The sequence below is a fragment of the Juglans regia genome, chromosome 7, assembly GCF_001411555.2.
Source record: "Juglans regia cultivar Chandler chromosome 7, Walnut 2.0, whole genome shotgun sequence".
Lineage (NCBI taxonomy): Eukaryota > Viridiplantae > Streptophyta > Magnoliopsida > Fagales > Juglandaceae > Juglans > Juglans regia.
Genome location: NC_049907.1, coordinates 47,495,352 through 47,512,493, shown reverse-complemented (window position 1 = coordinate 47,512,493; position 17,142 = coordinate 47,495,352). Strand labels below are relative to the sequence as shown.

Genomic DNA, 17,142 nt, shown 5'->3' with positions numbered 1-17,142 from the left:
TCATGATCTCCAACCTACCTATTTACTTATAAGTTACATGATATATATATATATATATATATATATATATATATGTGTGTGTGTGTGCGCGCGCGCGTACGAGAGATCATCATGTTTAAATATTACACATTATTTATATATCTAGCTGCTGCTAGCATCAGTACTCTTTTACTGATCTGATGATCATGAGGAGATGCCATATAAATAATTCCCTTTCAATGTCAATCGAATAAGTATCATGTAGTTCATTTCTTAATTGAGATGTTGGGCCTAGACTTACTGCATGCAGAAATGAATAGCACAATTAATATGAAGGAGCCCGACGTTATTGGTACATTGTTGCGTTGGACTCTTCAGTGTTGGGGAATATTAGGCAGTCATAAAGTTGCCACCAACAAGCAAAAGAGTCTTGCTGTGCAGATGTGTGCATACGAACGTCCGTTTGTTAATTTTCATATACGGATATTGCCAGGTTCCATCTAGCTGTACGGATTTTTGACCTGAGTAAAAAATTAGAATGATCTTTGCAAAAATTTATCATTACTATATATCCAACATTTTTTTTAAATGAAAATTGATACCTAACAATATTCCCATATATTTGACATTAATTATAAATAAAATATATTTTTGTTCAATATTTTTTTTTTTTTTCAAATTCTAACAATCTTAATTAAAGTACCATAAAAATGACTTTTGATTGATGCTTGTTAAATTAACATGATTGGAAGAAAAAATGAAAAAAAATGTTGATAATTGTCAAATATATAGGATGCTAAATAGCTGCATGATCCGAAATGGAAATATAGTATTTTCAAATAATCGTATTAAAGGTGAATAATGCATGTCCATATATATACGGACTCCATACTGACCATGATTATCAATACTTCCAACCATAAACTGCATATCTTCATGTTATCTTCCCTTTACAACTTGTTAATATTTAAAAACAAAACAAAGTGTACGTACGGATGTGATAAACTGAATATCTTCATGTTATCTTCCCTTTACAACTTGTTAATATTTAAAAACAAAACAAAGTGTACGTACGGATGTGATTTGATAAGATTATAATATATCTGCTTGGAAGATTTTGAGATCTGATTTAAGCTGATCGATATACCAAACCCGTACTGATCTGTTGGGTCCTCGTAAAACAAGTACAACGTTCTGATAATCAGGATCATCATCCAACCAGACTAATGGCAAAGGCTGTTTACATGCGAAACGAAAGCAGCGAGTATCAAAAGGTAGGAACAAAATCAGTCTCAGCCTCTGGACCCACTCAATGGTGCGTCTCATCTGACATGGCAATATCCGAGCACGCTAGATTGTCGAGAACAGGAATGCGATCCCAAAGAACGATTAGGAAGTGGAATGTGGATCGGTGTTTGTGCTGGAGGCTGGAGTTAAACATCAAACAAGAACCGGCCTTTCAAACGAAAATAAGAAAAAGATAAAGAGTTGAGATTTCCTTGGTATATTGCAACGAGGTTCTAGTACTTCGTTTGGCACTTGGTATTGTGGTTCTGTGGACATTGATGGCCCCTCCAAAGTTCTGCTAGAAGATGTCCAGTTGCAGCTTTCATTTGAACCTCAAAAAGTCACGTAAGGGGGTAGCTTCAAGGTGTCTAGTATTGAGAAGTCCCACATAGTCTAGAAAGAAACTTATTCTGAGTTTTATAAAGAGTTATCACACTCCATCACGCTCCTCCTATTAGGCAAGGAGAAATTGGTATTTCTATAGCCCGGAGTTCTATTTCTGGTATTTTACTGTTTCTTTTGATTTTTCATTAATGCCCGTTTTGAGACCTCAACGTATTGATGCGTTAATGGTGGACATTCTTGAGTCTTAATCACTTTCAGCTCGCAAATCTAATGGCACATTTTTCCTGAGTTTTACCCTTGCCCATTTTTTTTATTGTCAAGTGGGTAATTATCTTGTTAGACTTTCTTGGTTTCGATCGGAGTTTGTTCTCTGTTCTATAGGATTCTTTGTGTTTTATATTGAGTTTCATTGTATCCGTTTGATTTGTGAACTAAACGATTTCATTTTGACGGACTCGCCAGGTTTGAATTAGTTCTAGATCTCAATTATCAAGTGCTTTTCTTTTTCTTTCTTTTTCTATACCCAAAATGATACTTGAGGCAAATGATATGATTTTGATGGATCTAGTTGGGAGTTTTGTTAGATCATTGGGATCTTGTCTGCAATTTTTTTCTCTGTTATGGGATTCTTGAGATCAAATTATCATTCTCATTGAGATTTTTTAGAATAATCTTCTCAAGTTGAGAGAGCTATACGTATCATTTAGATTGGGCAAATTAGTGTCTGGGCTAATGCCAATTGATCCCGTATAAGCCCTCCATTTGATGCATTTTTTTTTTCGAGTTTCACCCATGGCCATTTGATTCTCTGGGTAATAATAGTTGTGCCCTTGATGAGAATTATTGGATCATAATTTGATTCAGGTTACAAGTTGATACAAAGAATTGTCCTTTGCAGCCAAGCGGTATCTCCGACCGTTTAGAAGGTAAAGGTGTTGGGCTGAAACCATGAAAGGGAAGAGATTGGGGATTAAAGGAGTACCACGTTCTGTAGTTACAGCGCTATATGTTATCTCGCTCATATCAGTTTGCAATATCATATTAATATTAGTATTGATGATCACTTTGTTCTTGATAGGTATCATTTTGTTCTTGTTGATCTCTGGCAATTGATCTCATGTAGGTACATCTAAAGCTTCTCCCGAGGTTTGATTTAAAGTGCCTTCCGCTTATAAAAATGGAGGGCCCTGGATCGAGAAAAACAGATGATCGTTTGCTTTGGGGGATGTTGATTTATTTTGTGTAGACTGTTGGTGGAGTTGCGCTAGCGGAAGCACCTCCTTTTATTTAAGAAAGCTGCTGGTGGAGCACCTGCTAAAATTTCTGTTGGGATAGCAAGACTAGGAGGCTCGGTAGCTTTCATTGGCAAGGTGCTTTTCTAACTTTCCAGGGGCATCTTTCTGAGCCTACTGTCTCGTTTATAGCTTTATGATCATCATACCAAGATCTTCTTTATCGCATGGACTATTTCACTTTTTCCCCTAATCGTTATGAGAGACAGCAGGTGTTAAATATTTCCTTCTGGTAGTGGGGGAAAATGCAGTATATTGATATATATTTGATGAATTCACATGATTTTTTCAATTTATTCATTTTATAAATGTCATGTCTCCATTCATTACACTCGTGCACTCAATTTTGAGGTCCATGGTTCAACTTGTTTGATGAATACCTAACCGTGCTGAATTTATGTCTTCAATACAAACACGCATATCTGCTAACCTATGTTGGCACCCACAGGGTGCGCACCCTGTTTACCCCTTGTCCGTGCCTAATATTACATTGATGTATTATATAGCTTTGTACTCATCATCTTATTCTTTCCTTCATTTCAGTTCTTTATTTCAATCTATTTTTTACCACTGAATCTCCACAGTCCCCATGAAAATGAGTTTGCCGGCAGGGGTGGCGAATAGAATTAAAAGGATTTTTTTGCAATTTCTTGTCGGGAGGTAAAGTGGAGGAAAGAAAGTCTCACTTGGTAAGTTGGAATAAGGTTTGTCAACCAGTTTCTTGTGGAGGTTTGGGAGTGCGAAATTTGAGGCTTTTTAACAAAACTCTTCTTGGGAAATGACTTTGGAGATATCATATTAAAGGGGATGCATTATGGAAAAATGTTGTTGACATTAAATATGAGAGGATGAGGGGGAGTTGGTGTTCTGATGAAGTAAGAGGAGTGTACGGGATGGGTTTGTGGAAGTCCATTCGGATGGGTTGGGGGGAGTTCGTCAATCATGTAAAATTCAAGGTGGGAGACGGGGCAATGATTCAGTTTTGGCATGATATTTGGTATGGGGATTCGGCTCTCAAGAGTGTTTACCCTTCCCTTGTCAGGATTGCTAGGGATTAAGATGCTGCAGTGGCTTATTCCTTGTCTTTTGTGAATAATAATCTTCAATGGACTGTTGATTTTTTCAGAAATATGCATGACTGGGAAGTGAATGTAGTCCCTGATTTTTTGGCAGATTTTATGATTTGAAGATTGTTCGGGGAAGGGAGGATGGGTTGTTTTGGGTTCATGCAGGAAATTCCAGATTTTCAGTTAGTTCCTTTTATAAGGCACCAACCTGTCATTGTGTCTATGATTATTGTGGAAATGCATTTGGAGAGTTAGGTGCCTAGTAAGGTGGCATTTTTTTCTTGGAAAAATTCTCACTACGGATAACTTAAGAAAGTGTAGACTTTGTGTAGTAGATTGGTGCTTCATGTGTAAGAAAAATGGTGAATTTGTTAACCATCTTTTTCTTCACTGTAGGTGGCTAAGACATTGTGGAATGAGGTTTTTGGTAAGACGTGTATTGCTTGGGAGGTGTATTGAAGATAAAGAACGATCGATGGGAGAATTTAAGGAGTTTTTCTTTAATGCCTTGTGTTTTTGGGCTAAGGCTAGTTTTTGTATTGAATGGAGAGAATTTTCTTGATTTGCTTTAGTCATTTTCAATTTCTAGAGTGTATGTAAGTTTTTTCTCTTGTATACTTCCTGTGCCTTCTCTTGGTAATAAAATATCTTATTAATTATAAAAAAAAAATTTTGAGTTTGGTTACATGTTGGCTGACATTGTTAAACATAATCATGTTGATAATTCTGGCGTGTGTTTTGAGTACTCTTGAGTTACACTGAGAAGTAATGGCGAGTGGAATTCACGTTTTATCGCAATCCAAGTGCCGATCGATGCGTCTTCGAGAAATTGAAATCAATGCAAACTTAATTAAGAAGGTCTAACACTAACATTCTATTTAAAAGTGAGTGAAACGGAAATGAATCCCTTTGTTGTCAAACCTCTTGGTTGTTGAATTCAACTGTTTGTGATTGCTATATATATGGCATATAGTAAAAGTAGTCACAAAGATACTTTGTAAAAGTAAATCCACAAACTGACGTAAATTGATGTGAAACGTTAGATTGTAAAACTACTTTTATTGTAATGTATATCTAATATATTATATGAATCACATACGTTAATTTGTAGATTTATTTTTGTAAGATCTCTTTGCGACTATAGCAATTATGTCATCATGTAATGTGGGGTCCCAGACAATAATATATAATATACCCAACCCATGAGATCAACCCTATCTTTCTGTCACTGTTACAGTCTATGCAGGCATTTGCAAATTGGTGACCTCCCTCAACCACTTTTCATCCTGCCAGACGAAAAATGAAAGAATGTTAGTGTTCCAGTTTTCACATCCTTTAACATGTTTAGCTTGTATGGTTACAATAATCAAATTCTAAAATCTTCATGCCAAGTCCTTGGCGAATGGGCTTATATATATATTGACAGTATTTGTGGCAACATGACATGCTGATCTACTTGAAAAGTTTGGTAATGCTCGGAAGATGGTCATGCTCTAATATGATTCAAAATAGAAGTGTCAATGCAATCAATTGATATATACACCAAGATCAAACATTAATTAATATGGGTGATATATAGTGAATCTCACAACAACAACAACAGGCTCTAGCTTTCAGCAAACAATAATATGTCAAGCTCTCTCTTACAATTATCAGTACTCATGATACAATTGCCAGTATTTTAGTCGTACAACAGCTTGATTTCTTCAGATTATTAGAAAGTGTCTGACTAATATTAATATTGTATTATTTTATATTTGCAAATTAAAGACTTGGCATAGTTAAGACGACCATGCATGATCAATTCTGTGGGGGGAGGCGCTTTGCTCTCAGTCCAATGAACAATTCTGTCTCCACATCTGAACTCGGAGTACTTTCTTCGTAAGCAGAAATTTCTCTATTCTCATTTATTGCTGTCTGTGGTAATTGAATACCGCACTGCAAAGAGAGGTTCAAGCTGTTAATAATCATACAGAAAACAGGAACAAAAACATGTCATTAGGCCAAGCTGATTATTTATTTCTAGCTAACATGCTGGATTTTTCAAAACATTCAACTTATAGATCAGATCGTTCGTTTCCCAACTTAATTCTTACATTTGTGGTTGCAGGATATGCATGCATGCATGTGTTCCGATCCAAAAAAAGTCTGAGAAGTTAGTTAGCTGATTGATGAACAAGAATCATAAAGAATAACAATAGCTAAAGTTTTAAGTACCTTCTCGGATAGCCTTGCGTTTTCCTCTGCTAGAGCTTTCTCCTGAATTTTTGTGCACCATATAAATTGAGAAAATCTTTTTAGTAACTAGACGAAAATAACCACAAAAATTTCTTGGGAGTCAATCGAAATTGGAAGTTATCATATATAAACCCATGCAACACTCCGATGCATGTAAGATTCTATTTTTTTTTTTTTTTCATTTCTTATCTTACAATTTCTCGACATTGAGACAAGAATAAATTTGTTGAAGTAGGCATAGCCCGTGTACACATATATACAGAAAAACACCTAAATACATTCTAAGAGCGATAAATTAAATACAAGAAATCATGAATATTGTCCCCATTTAGTACAATAGCAGAAAACCAAAGCAGTAAAGCAACAATAAAATCAAATTAATGGGTCTATCTAGCGATCAATGTTTCAGTTGTACCTTCTCTTTTAGTTGCTCGATTTGTTCCTTGAAAACCTGAGTCTGAAAGGAAAAAATCAAGATCCGAGCACGTTAACCATTTTCAGTTCAAGAAGTTTATTCAAGGCCAATTTTGATGGGTTTTGAAATTTACCTTTCTTGCTCTGACTTTGTTTACGCTCCTCTCCAACTGATGTTCTATCTGTTGTAGCTCTTCAATAGAGCATGATCCCAAGCTTTCTCCCAGAAGTCTCCTGAGGCAATGCTAAATATTTAAGGTTCATTAAAAGCTTTCGAATTCGAACAATATTGCATGCATAATATTACAATGGATTCAAACAATATAGGGTAAGAAATAAGCTAGGCCTGGAACCGTTTCGAAACTTCAAGAAGCTCAATCTTCTTCATCATGCTTGCTGCTTCAATCCTCAAGTGCTGCCATTGCAAATCAAATATTAGTCCAAAGATCATAAAAAATCGAAGCGCGACAAGCACCAAGAGCAGTGAGAGCACCAAAAAATCTTCTTTAAGTTTCACAAGAATATTATTATATCATGTTACATTTAAGAACTTCCCGTTTAATTATAGAGAAAATAAGACAAAGTTACAGACAAAAGAGATGGAAAGTGTTGGACTCATACCTTCAACATTCCAAATTGCATAATATATACTTATCAGCATGAACTTTCAAATTAAATTATTAAATGTATGGTCATTTAACACAAGAATGGATGATATGACTAACAACATCGAGGCTCTTGCTTCAAGAATTATATATGTTACTGTAGACAACAAATTATAGGCAATAAATTTGGTGGACAATGCAGCTATTCTAATTTCTAAACGTTTCTTCCTCAAACATATGAAGAAAATTAGCACAATCCAAGGAAAATGAGCCACAACCTGCATGTTTTGTTCAACAGATTTATTGTTAATTTGAATCTCTTTTGCATGCCTCCGATAGCGATCTATCGTCTCCTGCATGCTGAAAATTAAACGAAATTATATGACTGCAATCAGTGCAGGGCATGCGTACTGATCATCTTTTCCCAAATACTTAATAGATTATCTGACAATTGTTTCTATAGAATGCATTTAGAAATTGTTTTGGCTGACATACACACACATGAGAAAAAAGAGTACTTTCACCATCACAAAAGAGATCCCCAACAATTGATATTACTTATCATTATGATGTGAGTGCGATACACATTTATCAATTAGTTTCTAGAAGAGTAAAGCATAACTCACCAAGCCGACCATTACAAGTTTACATTCTAACAGTATGTTTCATAATATTCTCATGCAATCATGTCAAAACAATCTGAATAATATAATTTAATAAAAGAAAGTTAAAAAATATAAGGAAAAAAAATACATTTTGCATCACTAAATAAGTTCGGATATCTATGACCTTTGGAGATATATTGTTCTGTAATTAATTGAGGAAAGCAGTTACCATATTTGCGTTATCTTCTGGGGAAAAAAAAAACTACTCAAATTAGTTACCATTAGATTTGCATGGAATCAGTTATAAAACTTAATTTCACTTCATATTTAAGTACATGAAGAACAAAGCACCCACACAGCACACCGCACAATCACAATCCAATGTGGAAAATAAGTTCGGGGTAACAAAATCTCTTGTAGTCGAACCCCTAACACCCTTGTCAAGATCCCAATTGCACTACTAATAGAAGGCTAGCCACATCTGTGTTTTATGGTGGATGTAATTCATGACATAATTCATTTGGACGAAGAATATGGGAATCATTAGTACTGAGTGTGGCACATATTCAAAGAAATGACCTGCAATAGAGAATCCCCCACGTGTTAGATATTAGGTAGAGTTAGGTTATCTCTAGCTAGTATCATTTGTCATGAGTCAGGGCGTGAACTACAAACTGTACCTCATGTGCCATACCATATAAAGGTCGTAAAAGTTGCAATTAAAATTTTCTCAAATTAAAGCCAAGCTCTGCCTAGACACAATCTATGTGAGAATTAGCACCCATATAATACCTTCAAAATCAAACTATCCAATATGCGATCTAAGTACAAATCCAACGTATCATTGTCTCCTCCAGTTCAAATTCTTGACTTCTTCATCAAGGCGTGATCACATTGTAATACCTCGGCACCAAATGGGGTTACTAGATTGGCATTTGGCCATGACATCATTTGTCATGAGCTAGGAAAATGTTAGACCCAATTACGCCCTAATCAAAAGTTTTAATCAAAGTTGCTATTGGAGTTTTTCTGAATTGCTTATAAAAACTGGTATCACCTAATATATATGTTGGTAGTGGCCGGTACCTCATAACCCATGTTGTGTCCACATGGGTGGAGAAGTTATTAACTAACTCCTCACCACTACTACTTAATTTTAGGGAAGTCAATTAACCTCCCATGAGAAAACTCTTTAAATAAGAGTTTTATGTACGTTAAAATAAAGTGTATGAAATACAAAAGAAAAGCTCTCCTCTCTCTACAACTTTCTAGAGAAACTATCTAGATCTTTTAATCTTGAAATATGAAATTTTCTAGGAGACTCTAGTAGCCTCCTAAACGATGTAGAGGAGCAAACAACAAAGTGACGTTGGCTATAAGACGAGAGCAAAGATTCGTCCTTGTGGGAATTCTGCCCCTGGAGATAATTCTAATTTATAATCTTATTTAACAATATAAGAACTCAGTGAGACTTAGCACCCATACAACAATTTTATATTAATTCCCTATAAAATGTAATACAAATCACTAATCCAAGGTATTACAACTTCGAGTTAAGATTTATAAGAAAAAAAGTACTCAAGGTCATCGATAACTACTTTCAGACCCAGATATATGGGGTTACTTTTTAAAATAAATATTTGTTACATTTCTTTTCTGTTATTTATACCAATAACAGATCTATGGATGAGTGCTAATATCTCGACCGGATTAATCCGTCTGATTGTGAACCTATGAGTTTATGATCGACTTCAGCACTTTCCAGCTCACAACAGACTGGATCTTTTCTTGATCCATATGAACCACAACCTTCCTGATCCATTGGTCAAGAAGTAGCACTTTCGTCCAAGCCAATGATTGATATTTCAACCCCATAACTTCATCAAGAACATTCTCAACACGTGTAGCATTGATCCAACAAAGAAGCAGCTGGTAAATTTGATCTCAGGTGAAGAAACCAGTATAAATCTAAATCTTAGAGCATCTTTTTCTTAAAAGCTTAGTCACATATCTTATTTCAATATATTGAGGAAGAGATGACACATTGAGAAATGCCAAGACGTGCCATAATGGTATTTTATACGGTCTTTGTGATAAAAGATAGGAATCATATGACTATGCAGTAGCACGTAGATTTCTAGTTTGCAATGCACCTAATAGAGTTTAAATGCATTAATCCTCTAACAAGCATTTCACGAATGCTCGTGCATGTGACTTCTTATGCACACTTTAGGTTCTCTAGATGATTATTCCACTTTAATTATGCCTATCATGAGATCAATTGGGCAGGTCGACCCCATTCAATGCTCCAAAATACACCTTTAATTGTACGTACCTTCACGGGGTCTCCTTAATGGAATCATGGACTTGAGAAATAGAGCTAAATCCCTCAAGACTGCAAATGAAATGCAATTTAGGTTGCATAACCTCTAACGTTCACAATGTAGAAGTTCAGTCAAGCATGATTCATGAACCTTTTTCTAAAAGTCTCCATGATTCGAACATTAAAATTCCCTAATATGTATATAGAAATAATGTAGGAGATGATAAGTTTCATATCAATAGTAATAACAAAAATATGTAGTTGATATATCATTGTTAGGTTCGAAAATAACCCGAACAAGTAGTATTTCAATTGATGGCCGGTTCTATGGGGTGGTGGACCAAGATGACTAAGTTATTTAGTCAACTGCTGTGAATGTGAAATAGAAGATAAGCAAAAGATAAAATGAAAAAATAATTTAATGAACTAGCCTTAGTGTGGACGGTGTATAAAGAATATATGGCAGTTTTGCATGCCACTTTGAATGTGAAGTACTAGCCTTATTACTATTCAATATGAAGATGGCCATGGAACTACATGTCTCAAGATTGACTCACTAAGCTAATGAGATGTGTGTGGCTTACAGTGATTAACAAACTCAAGTACACAGTCTGAGTCAAATATTCCCTTGAGCTCTCAAGGGAAGACTCTTCCTCATTCTCTGAAGGTTCTGACTTAGGGTAGGTTTTGGGGGTGAGATGAGAATTTTGTGTTTTGTTTTGAAGTTTAAAATATTAAGTTTTAATATTATTATTGTTTTGGAATTTGAAAAATGTGTATTGGGATTTGAAAAAGTTGAATTGTTTATTATATTTTGTATGGAGATTTGAAAAAAGTGTAATGATGAGATGAGAATTTTGTGTTTTGGTTTTGGCCCCAAACCTGCCCTTAGTCATTGACAGAAAAATTCCCAAAAATTCCTCTAAGGTCATGTCTACCCTCCATTGTACCCCATTATACGACAATAAACATCAATATTCCTGATCGTGCTTGAAGCAATGATGAGCTGAGTTTTCACTTCCCATATTAATTATTATTCAAGGAAAGTTCATAATTGCAAGCGATGAGAACATTATAAACCCTAACATTATATGTATCCCTTCCTTAAACTTACTATTATTTAAAGAGAGGATATGGACATCTTATTAGTCCATTCAAATTAGGAATATGGACCTGAACCAATTTATTATATAACTTCACAATACATTCAAAGTTACAGATAGGATGGTAGATTCAAAATATGGTAGTGCATGGGGAGGTTGGAGCTCGAACAGGGTGGGGCTTCATAAGCATATCAAAAGTTTATTAGTTATACCCGCTTTGAGGTGAGTGATAGGTCCGGAAGTAAATTCTTGCATAACATATAGGCCCCATTTGGATGTTGAGCTAAGTTGAAATGAGTTGAGTTCTTTATGAATAGTAGTGAGTTGAGATGATGGAGTGAGTTCTATGGAGCCCACCTAAGATAAGTTTAGATATGTTTTGATATTAAAATGAATTTAGATGTATTTACATAAAGTTGAAAAAGGTTGTGGATCTCGCATGTAAAAAGGTGTTGAGTTGAAAAAGGTTGTAGGTTTCACGTATAAAGAGGTTTTGAGTTGAGATGAGTTTAGTGGTTTGCGAGTTGGGTGTTTGAATGTTAGATTCAGCTTAAAATTAGACTGAATTAAGTTGATCTCAGTTGAATCTAACTTGCAAACGGGGCCATAGTGTGGCGAGAGGGCACTCAAGAAAACTTATCTAGAGTTCTATAGTACATCGAGCATGAATGAAGCCTTAGCTGCAGACCTCCTATATCTATTTAATAGCACTCCCCAGTGGAATGCCACATTTTTTAGAACCCCACAAGATTAGGAAGTCAATGTCTTTTCCGAGTTCTATAACCTAGTATACTCTATTACTATGAAAGAGAGTTGAAGATAAGCTTTTTTGGCATCCCTTTGTGAAAGGGAAGTGCATCATCTACTTCTTCTACCAATCCATGAATTCGTAAGAAGCAAGTCCATTCCCTTAAAAGAGTATTTAGGAGACAGATGTTACTAAAGGCAACCTTATTTGTATGAACGAGTTTCTTGGAGAAGATATTTATATTAGAAAACTTAATAAAACGACTAATCATAGTTTGAATTAGTGTTGTTTGTGCCAAAAGAGTTAGTAGTCTGTTGATCATCTACTAATTCGTTCTGAGATTGCCATGACCTTGTGGAATGAATTTTGTCCTAAGATGGATTTAGCTTGGGCGATGTCAAGAAGGGTGATCGATCTCCTAACTTCATGGAGAGACCTTCAAGGCACTTCATAAATTGCAACAATTTGAAAGATAGTTCCAGTTTGCCTATGGTGGTATCTTAGGAGGAAGAGGAACGAGAAAAACTTTGAAGATCCATCAATGGCTAAGCTTGGAACTTTCATTTTTAACACTTTGTTCCATTGGTCGATTTCATTAATATTAATGGCATGAACTTCTTGAATCATTGGAACATCACGAATAGGCATTGCTCTTATGTATGTCCCGTATACTTGTACTCTTGCTTATTCTTATAATCAATAAAATCATGTTTACTGGTTAAAAAAATAAATAAAGTGACAGATTGCCCTTTCTAGGTCCATATCAATTTATGGCCATCTCATTTTTTAGGCTAAGACAATTCATTGTAAACGAACACAATTATTCACTAATAAAGTATATAGTATAAGGCCCAAAAAACTGGAAGGTACCACTACATAGTGGTCCTGTTGCTAGTACGTGGCAAGGTCTTCCTAAGATTCTACTGTATAAAGGCACTAACGTACGTGCATAACCTCGGGGGCTGGGGAACAGTTATTAGGAAGAGAGAGAAATGAATCGAAATATAAGATTACATAGAGCCAGAAAACTACTAGCTAAGAGATTCAGCAGCCCTCAGACTTTTGTGTATACAATATACATGACAGTATGAGCATACTTGCAACCAACGTAAACTAACACTAAAATACCGGGGTGGATCGAGATATACTTGACTGGGAGAATTCTAAGTTAAGAAGAAAAGTTTAACAATCCGGGGGAAACATAGATCTCAAAATTATATGTTCTTTCTTCCAGTATTTGCCAGATTATAAGGCCTAACCAGTAGAATCTCGCAATTTGGGGAGCACCAAATAAAATACACAGGAAAGACAATATTTTCAATATCTCAAAATTAGAGGATACATTGGCCTGAACAAACAGAAGGTACACTTTTTAGAAGTCAAGAGAAGCGAACAGTGATGCTGGCTGAACTACAAACTTTCCTTTTATCGATCATGAGTTGCAAATTGCTGTGATGATACCCCAAACGACGTAACTTGTGGTGAATACCGGTTTGCATATTACAGGCACCGCATTAACGTACGAGAGTGATAGAATGTGATTTGGATGCTTTGACAGCTCAACAGCCAAATAGTTTTGTAACCAAAGTATTCTAATTTCTATAACTATCTAGAATATTTCGATTCTCAACGTATTGAGCTGAGACATAAACTTCTACATAGAGCGTGTAAACAATTAATCTAGGTTATATTATAAGCAGGTTGGAGAAGCTCTTATGGAAATTGATCATCAGGTACTCATGAAGCATTTCTTAAATATAGATCATGTATCTTCATATCAAGCTAAATGGTTTCAAAGTCAAGCTAATAATTCCATGCACCGCAGCACGTGTTCCCTTAACAAGGACGGCATGAGAGGTGCAAATTAACATATATAGTTTTGGTTATAAAGTGGGAACCTCAAGACCCTAAAAATATATAGGTCTCAAACGAGCTTTCATCCTTACAGAGTTGATCGAGAGTACACTTACGCTTATGATAGAAGATGATCACAATGAGAAATGATAACATTAGTAGCAGTAGTATTTGTACTAGTATTAGTGTTATTATACATATAAGCCCATCTAAATCAAACGAAAAAAGTAGAAGGATAAAAGCACTGACGAGAAGGCTGGCTTGCCATTCCTCCTGTGCGCCGATCATTAATCCGTCCCTCTCTCTCTCTCTCTCTCTCTCTCCCTCTCCCTCTCCCTCCCAAGAAACATGTCAGCCATTACACCTAGTACACTCCGACCCTCTGTAAGGGCATCATCTTATGTACTACGCTCCACCAATCAACCATAGAAAGTACAATCTATTTTATCTGCTTTATTACTGATCGGTCTAAGATATTACTTGTTAATACAACTTGACCATTTTTGTAAATTGTGGAATCAAGTCATGCCGACTTGCACATAATTTATGTAAAGAAGTTGATATTAAACTTCTTATTAGGACGGATACGAGTGTTGTGAATCTTGTGATCCAAACCCCAGTTACGATATTGTTGGCCAGTGAAATCATAAACAGCACTTGATTTACTGAGTAACAGCAAAAATTTAGTTTCTATTTGGGTCTGGTTTTTTTTTTTTTTTTTTTTGTATCTCCCATCTTCTCTTTCTCCATGCATATAAACAAGTAATTACTGGAAACCCACTTTGCCATAAAGGGAGAGGCGAAAAAATAGATTCGATTAGGGAAAGAGATTCATGAGATTATTTAAAAAAGGAAAAGGGGCTAGGATATGTGTGTATAACACCACAGAGTTTTCAAGGATTCCATCCTTGTATAGAAAGAAAGTTTACTTCGGATCATACAACCCTAAAACGCAAAAACTCATATCAACATGTGCACGAAACTTCAATTAATTAAATGATGACGGTGAGACAATTCGCTTATTCCCATATACTAGAGATATTAAAATTAATATATGAAGGCATGAGTTCCACAAATAATTCCTAAAAATATAAAATACTCATACCTGGAACTTGCAAATTCATAGAGCTTGCCCCTGGGAGAGAAAATTATGAGTGCAACCTCGGCATCACACAGCACTGATAGCTCAAACGCTTTCTTTAGCAGCCCATTTCGCCTCTTGGAGAAGGTCACTTGCCTGCTTGTGGCGTTCTCTATGCGCCTCATCTGAGTCTTTCCTCTCACCATCTCTACACCTTTGAGAAGAAAATGAGACTCACTATGACAGCAAACACACATAAATCCCTAATGTATCTAGGAGTAGAATTTTATAATGCCACTATTAAAATCCCCCCATTTAAAGAATAAATGAGAAATTCTAGCAAAATGGGCCAAAACCCAGAAACTCTTTAACCAGAAACAAGGAAGAAGATTCCAAAACAGAAGGAAAAGAAAAAGAAAAAGAAAAACAGTATCTTAGGTTTCTGAGCACATTCAAGCAGACAGTATAAAAAAATTAAAGAGGTCACAAATGAACAGATCTTCTTCAACTCAGATTAATAGCTCTCAAAAAGCCAAAAAAAACGTTTGAAGGGTGAAGAAGGTTGCTGTTTGAAAATATATAATTGTCTTGCAAGAATGAAAAACCAGAAAGCTTATGATGGAATTGTCCAAGAAAGGAAAAAGAATATAGAAAACGAATATGAGATTTCTGATCAAAGAAGTATAAGATCCAGAAAGATATGATTTTTGAGGTGGGAGGTCGTGATTGATTGATTAAAATACCACAAAGACGACCCAAAGCTAGAGAAAAAAGAGGCCAAGACACTGTTATGGAAAGGAAAAAATAGTTAAAAAGATTTGGAATAAGGAAATCTTACCAAATAGGCAAAAAAACCCAGGAAGCTTAGAGAAAGAAGAGACCAAAAAAAGAAAAAGAGAGATAAGAAAATCTGAGAACTGCTGGACTATTACTGGTCTTTCTTCCTAGTAGGCCACAAACACCCACCCACCTTTCCTTATTCATCTCTCTCTCTCTCCTCTCTCTCTCTCTCTCAAACCCCACTTTGAATATATGTAATACTAGTTACTATAAGCTTCATGGGATGGCAAACGGAAAACCTCATTGTTTGCTTGTTTTGGTAAAACCCAAATATAGCTCCTAAAAAAGCCCCCTCCAAAAAATAAAAAAAAACAGAGATAAAAACATAGGAGAGGAACTTGGTAAAGTCATGAGTGAGAGAGAGAGAGAGAGAGCGTGTACTGCGATCGAACGATGGGGTACGGTTCTGTTCTGTATTATTGGTGTGGTATAACTTGTATGTGTGAATCGAAAAACTATATTTTTAAAAGTAATTTTATATATAATTGTAGAATATATAAATATTATATAATTTTTTTAAAATAGAGTGAAATTTATTAATAAAAAATTATTTTTTATATAAATTATTTTTTTTTTAAATAGTTATACGATCCTTACAGACTGCAGTATAATTTCTCAACTCCAAATGAGAAAATAAAGCGCAGAAAAAAACGCCGTAAATAAAACAGAGGAGAGAGAAAGAGGCAGCGTTAAAAAAGGGGAAACATAGTACAATTTTAAAAAGACGTCAACATCTTCCGTACTATTTCGTACGTAATGGACCAATCAGATGTCGAAAACGCATAGCTTGTGCGATCATTGCGTTTCGTTTTTATTTTATTTTTATCAATACAAAACTTTATTAAAAAAAAATTAAGAAAATGAAATTGGGGAGCGTGTGGGGGACAGTTTTGGCAATGGCATTAGCCATTAGGCGCGTCAGATATTCAGTTGTACCCCTTGTGTGGCGCGTCAGATATTCTCCCTTCTTTTTCAACCTCTTAGGTTGTGTTTGGATGTTGAAGTGAGTTGAGTTAAGTTAAGTTGAGATGATAAAATATTGTTAGAATATTATTTTTTAATATTATTATTATTTTGAGATTTGAAAAAGTTGAATTGTTTATTATATTTTGTATTGAAATTTGAAAAAATTGTAATGATGAGTTGAGATGGGTTGAGCTTACTTTCTTTTTTTTCTGATTTTCTTTTCTTTTTAAGGAACTATACACTGTTTTCTGATTTAATTCTTTATTTTTAATCATATTTATTACTATATTATACTTCATATAATTATCTAATAAATATATTAAATCATTTATATAAAACCATTTAAATTACATATTTTTCACTAAATATGATGAAGAAAGAGAACGAGTAAATCT

The 17,142-nt window shown here is 35.1% G+C and overlaps 1 protein-coding gene across 4 annotated transcripts; it reads right to left on the bottom strand.

Moving 5' to 3' along the window:
- Positions 1-5,100: 5,100 nt before the first annotated feature.
- Positions 5,101-15,955, bottom strand: LOC108990767 (MADS-box protein SOC1-like). 4 transcript variants are annotated; one of them, XM_018964840.2, is made up of 8 exons: positions 14,966-15,751; positions 7,506-7,587; positions 6,976-7,037; positions 6,757-6,856; positions 6,624-6,665; positions 6,188-6,229; positions 5,762-5,908; positions 5,101-5,256 (listed from the first exon to the last, which is right to left on the bottom strand). In XM_018964840.2, the coding sequence occupies exons 1-7, from the start codon at positions 15,196-15,198 to the stop codon at positions 5,771-5,773; spliced, it is 699 nt and encodes a 232-aa protein (XP_018820385.1). In that variant the 5' UTR covers positions 15,199-15,751; the 3' UTR covers positions 5,101-5,256; positions 5,762-5,770. The 4 variants fall into 4 exon arrangements, with proteins under 4 accessions (XP_018820385.1, XP_018820388.1, XP_018820387.1 ...); XM_018964843.2 differs by lacking the exon at positions 5,101-5,256 and adding an exon at positions 15,780-15,955 and having other exon boundaries at positions 5,505-5,908; positions 14,966-15,149; XM_018964842.2 differs by lacking the exon at positions 5,101-5,256 and adding an exon at positions 15,780-15,954 and having other exon boundaries at positions 5,505-5,908; positions 14,966-15,155.
- Between the last annotated feature and the right edge of the window lie 1,187 nt (positions 15,956-17,142).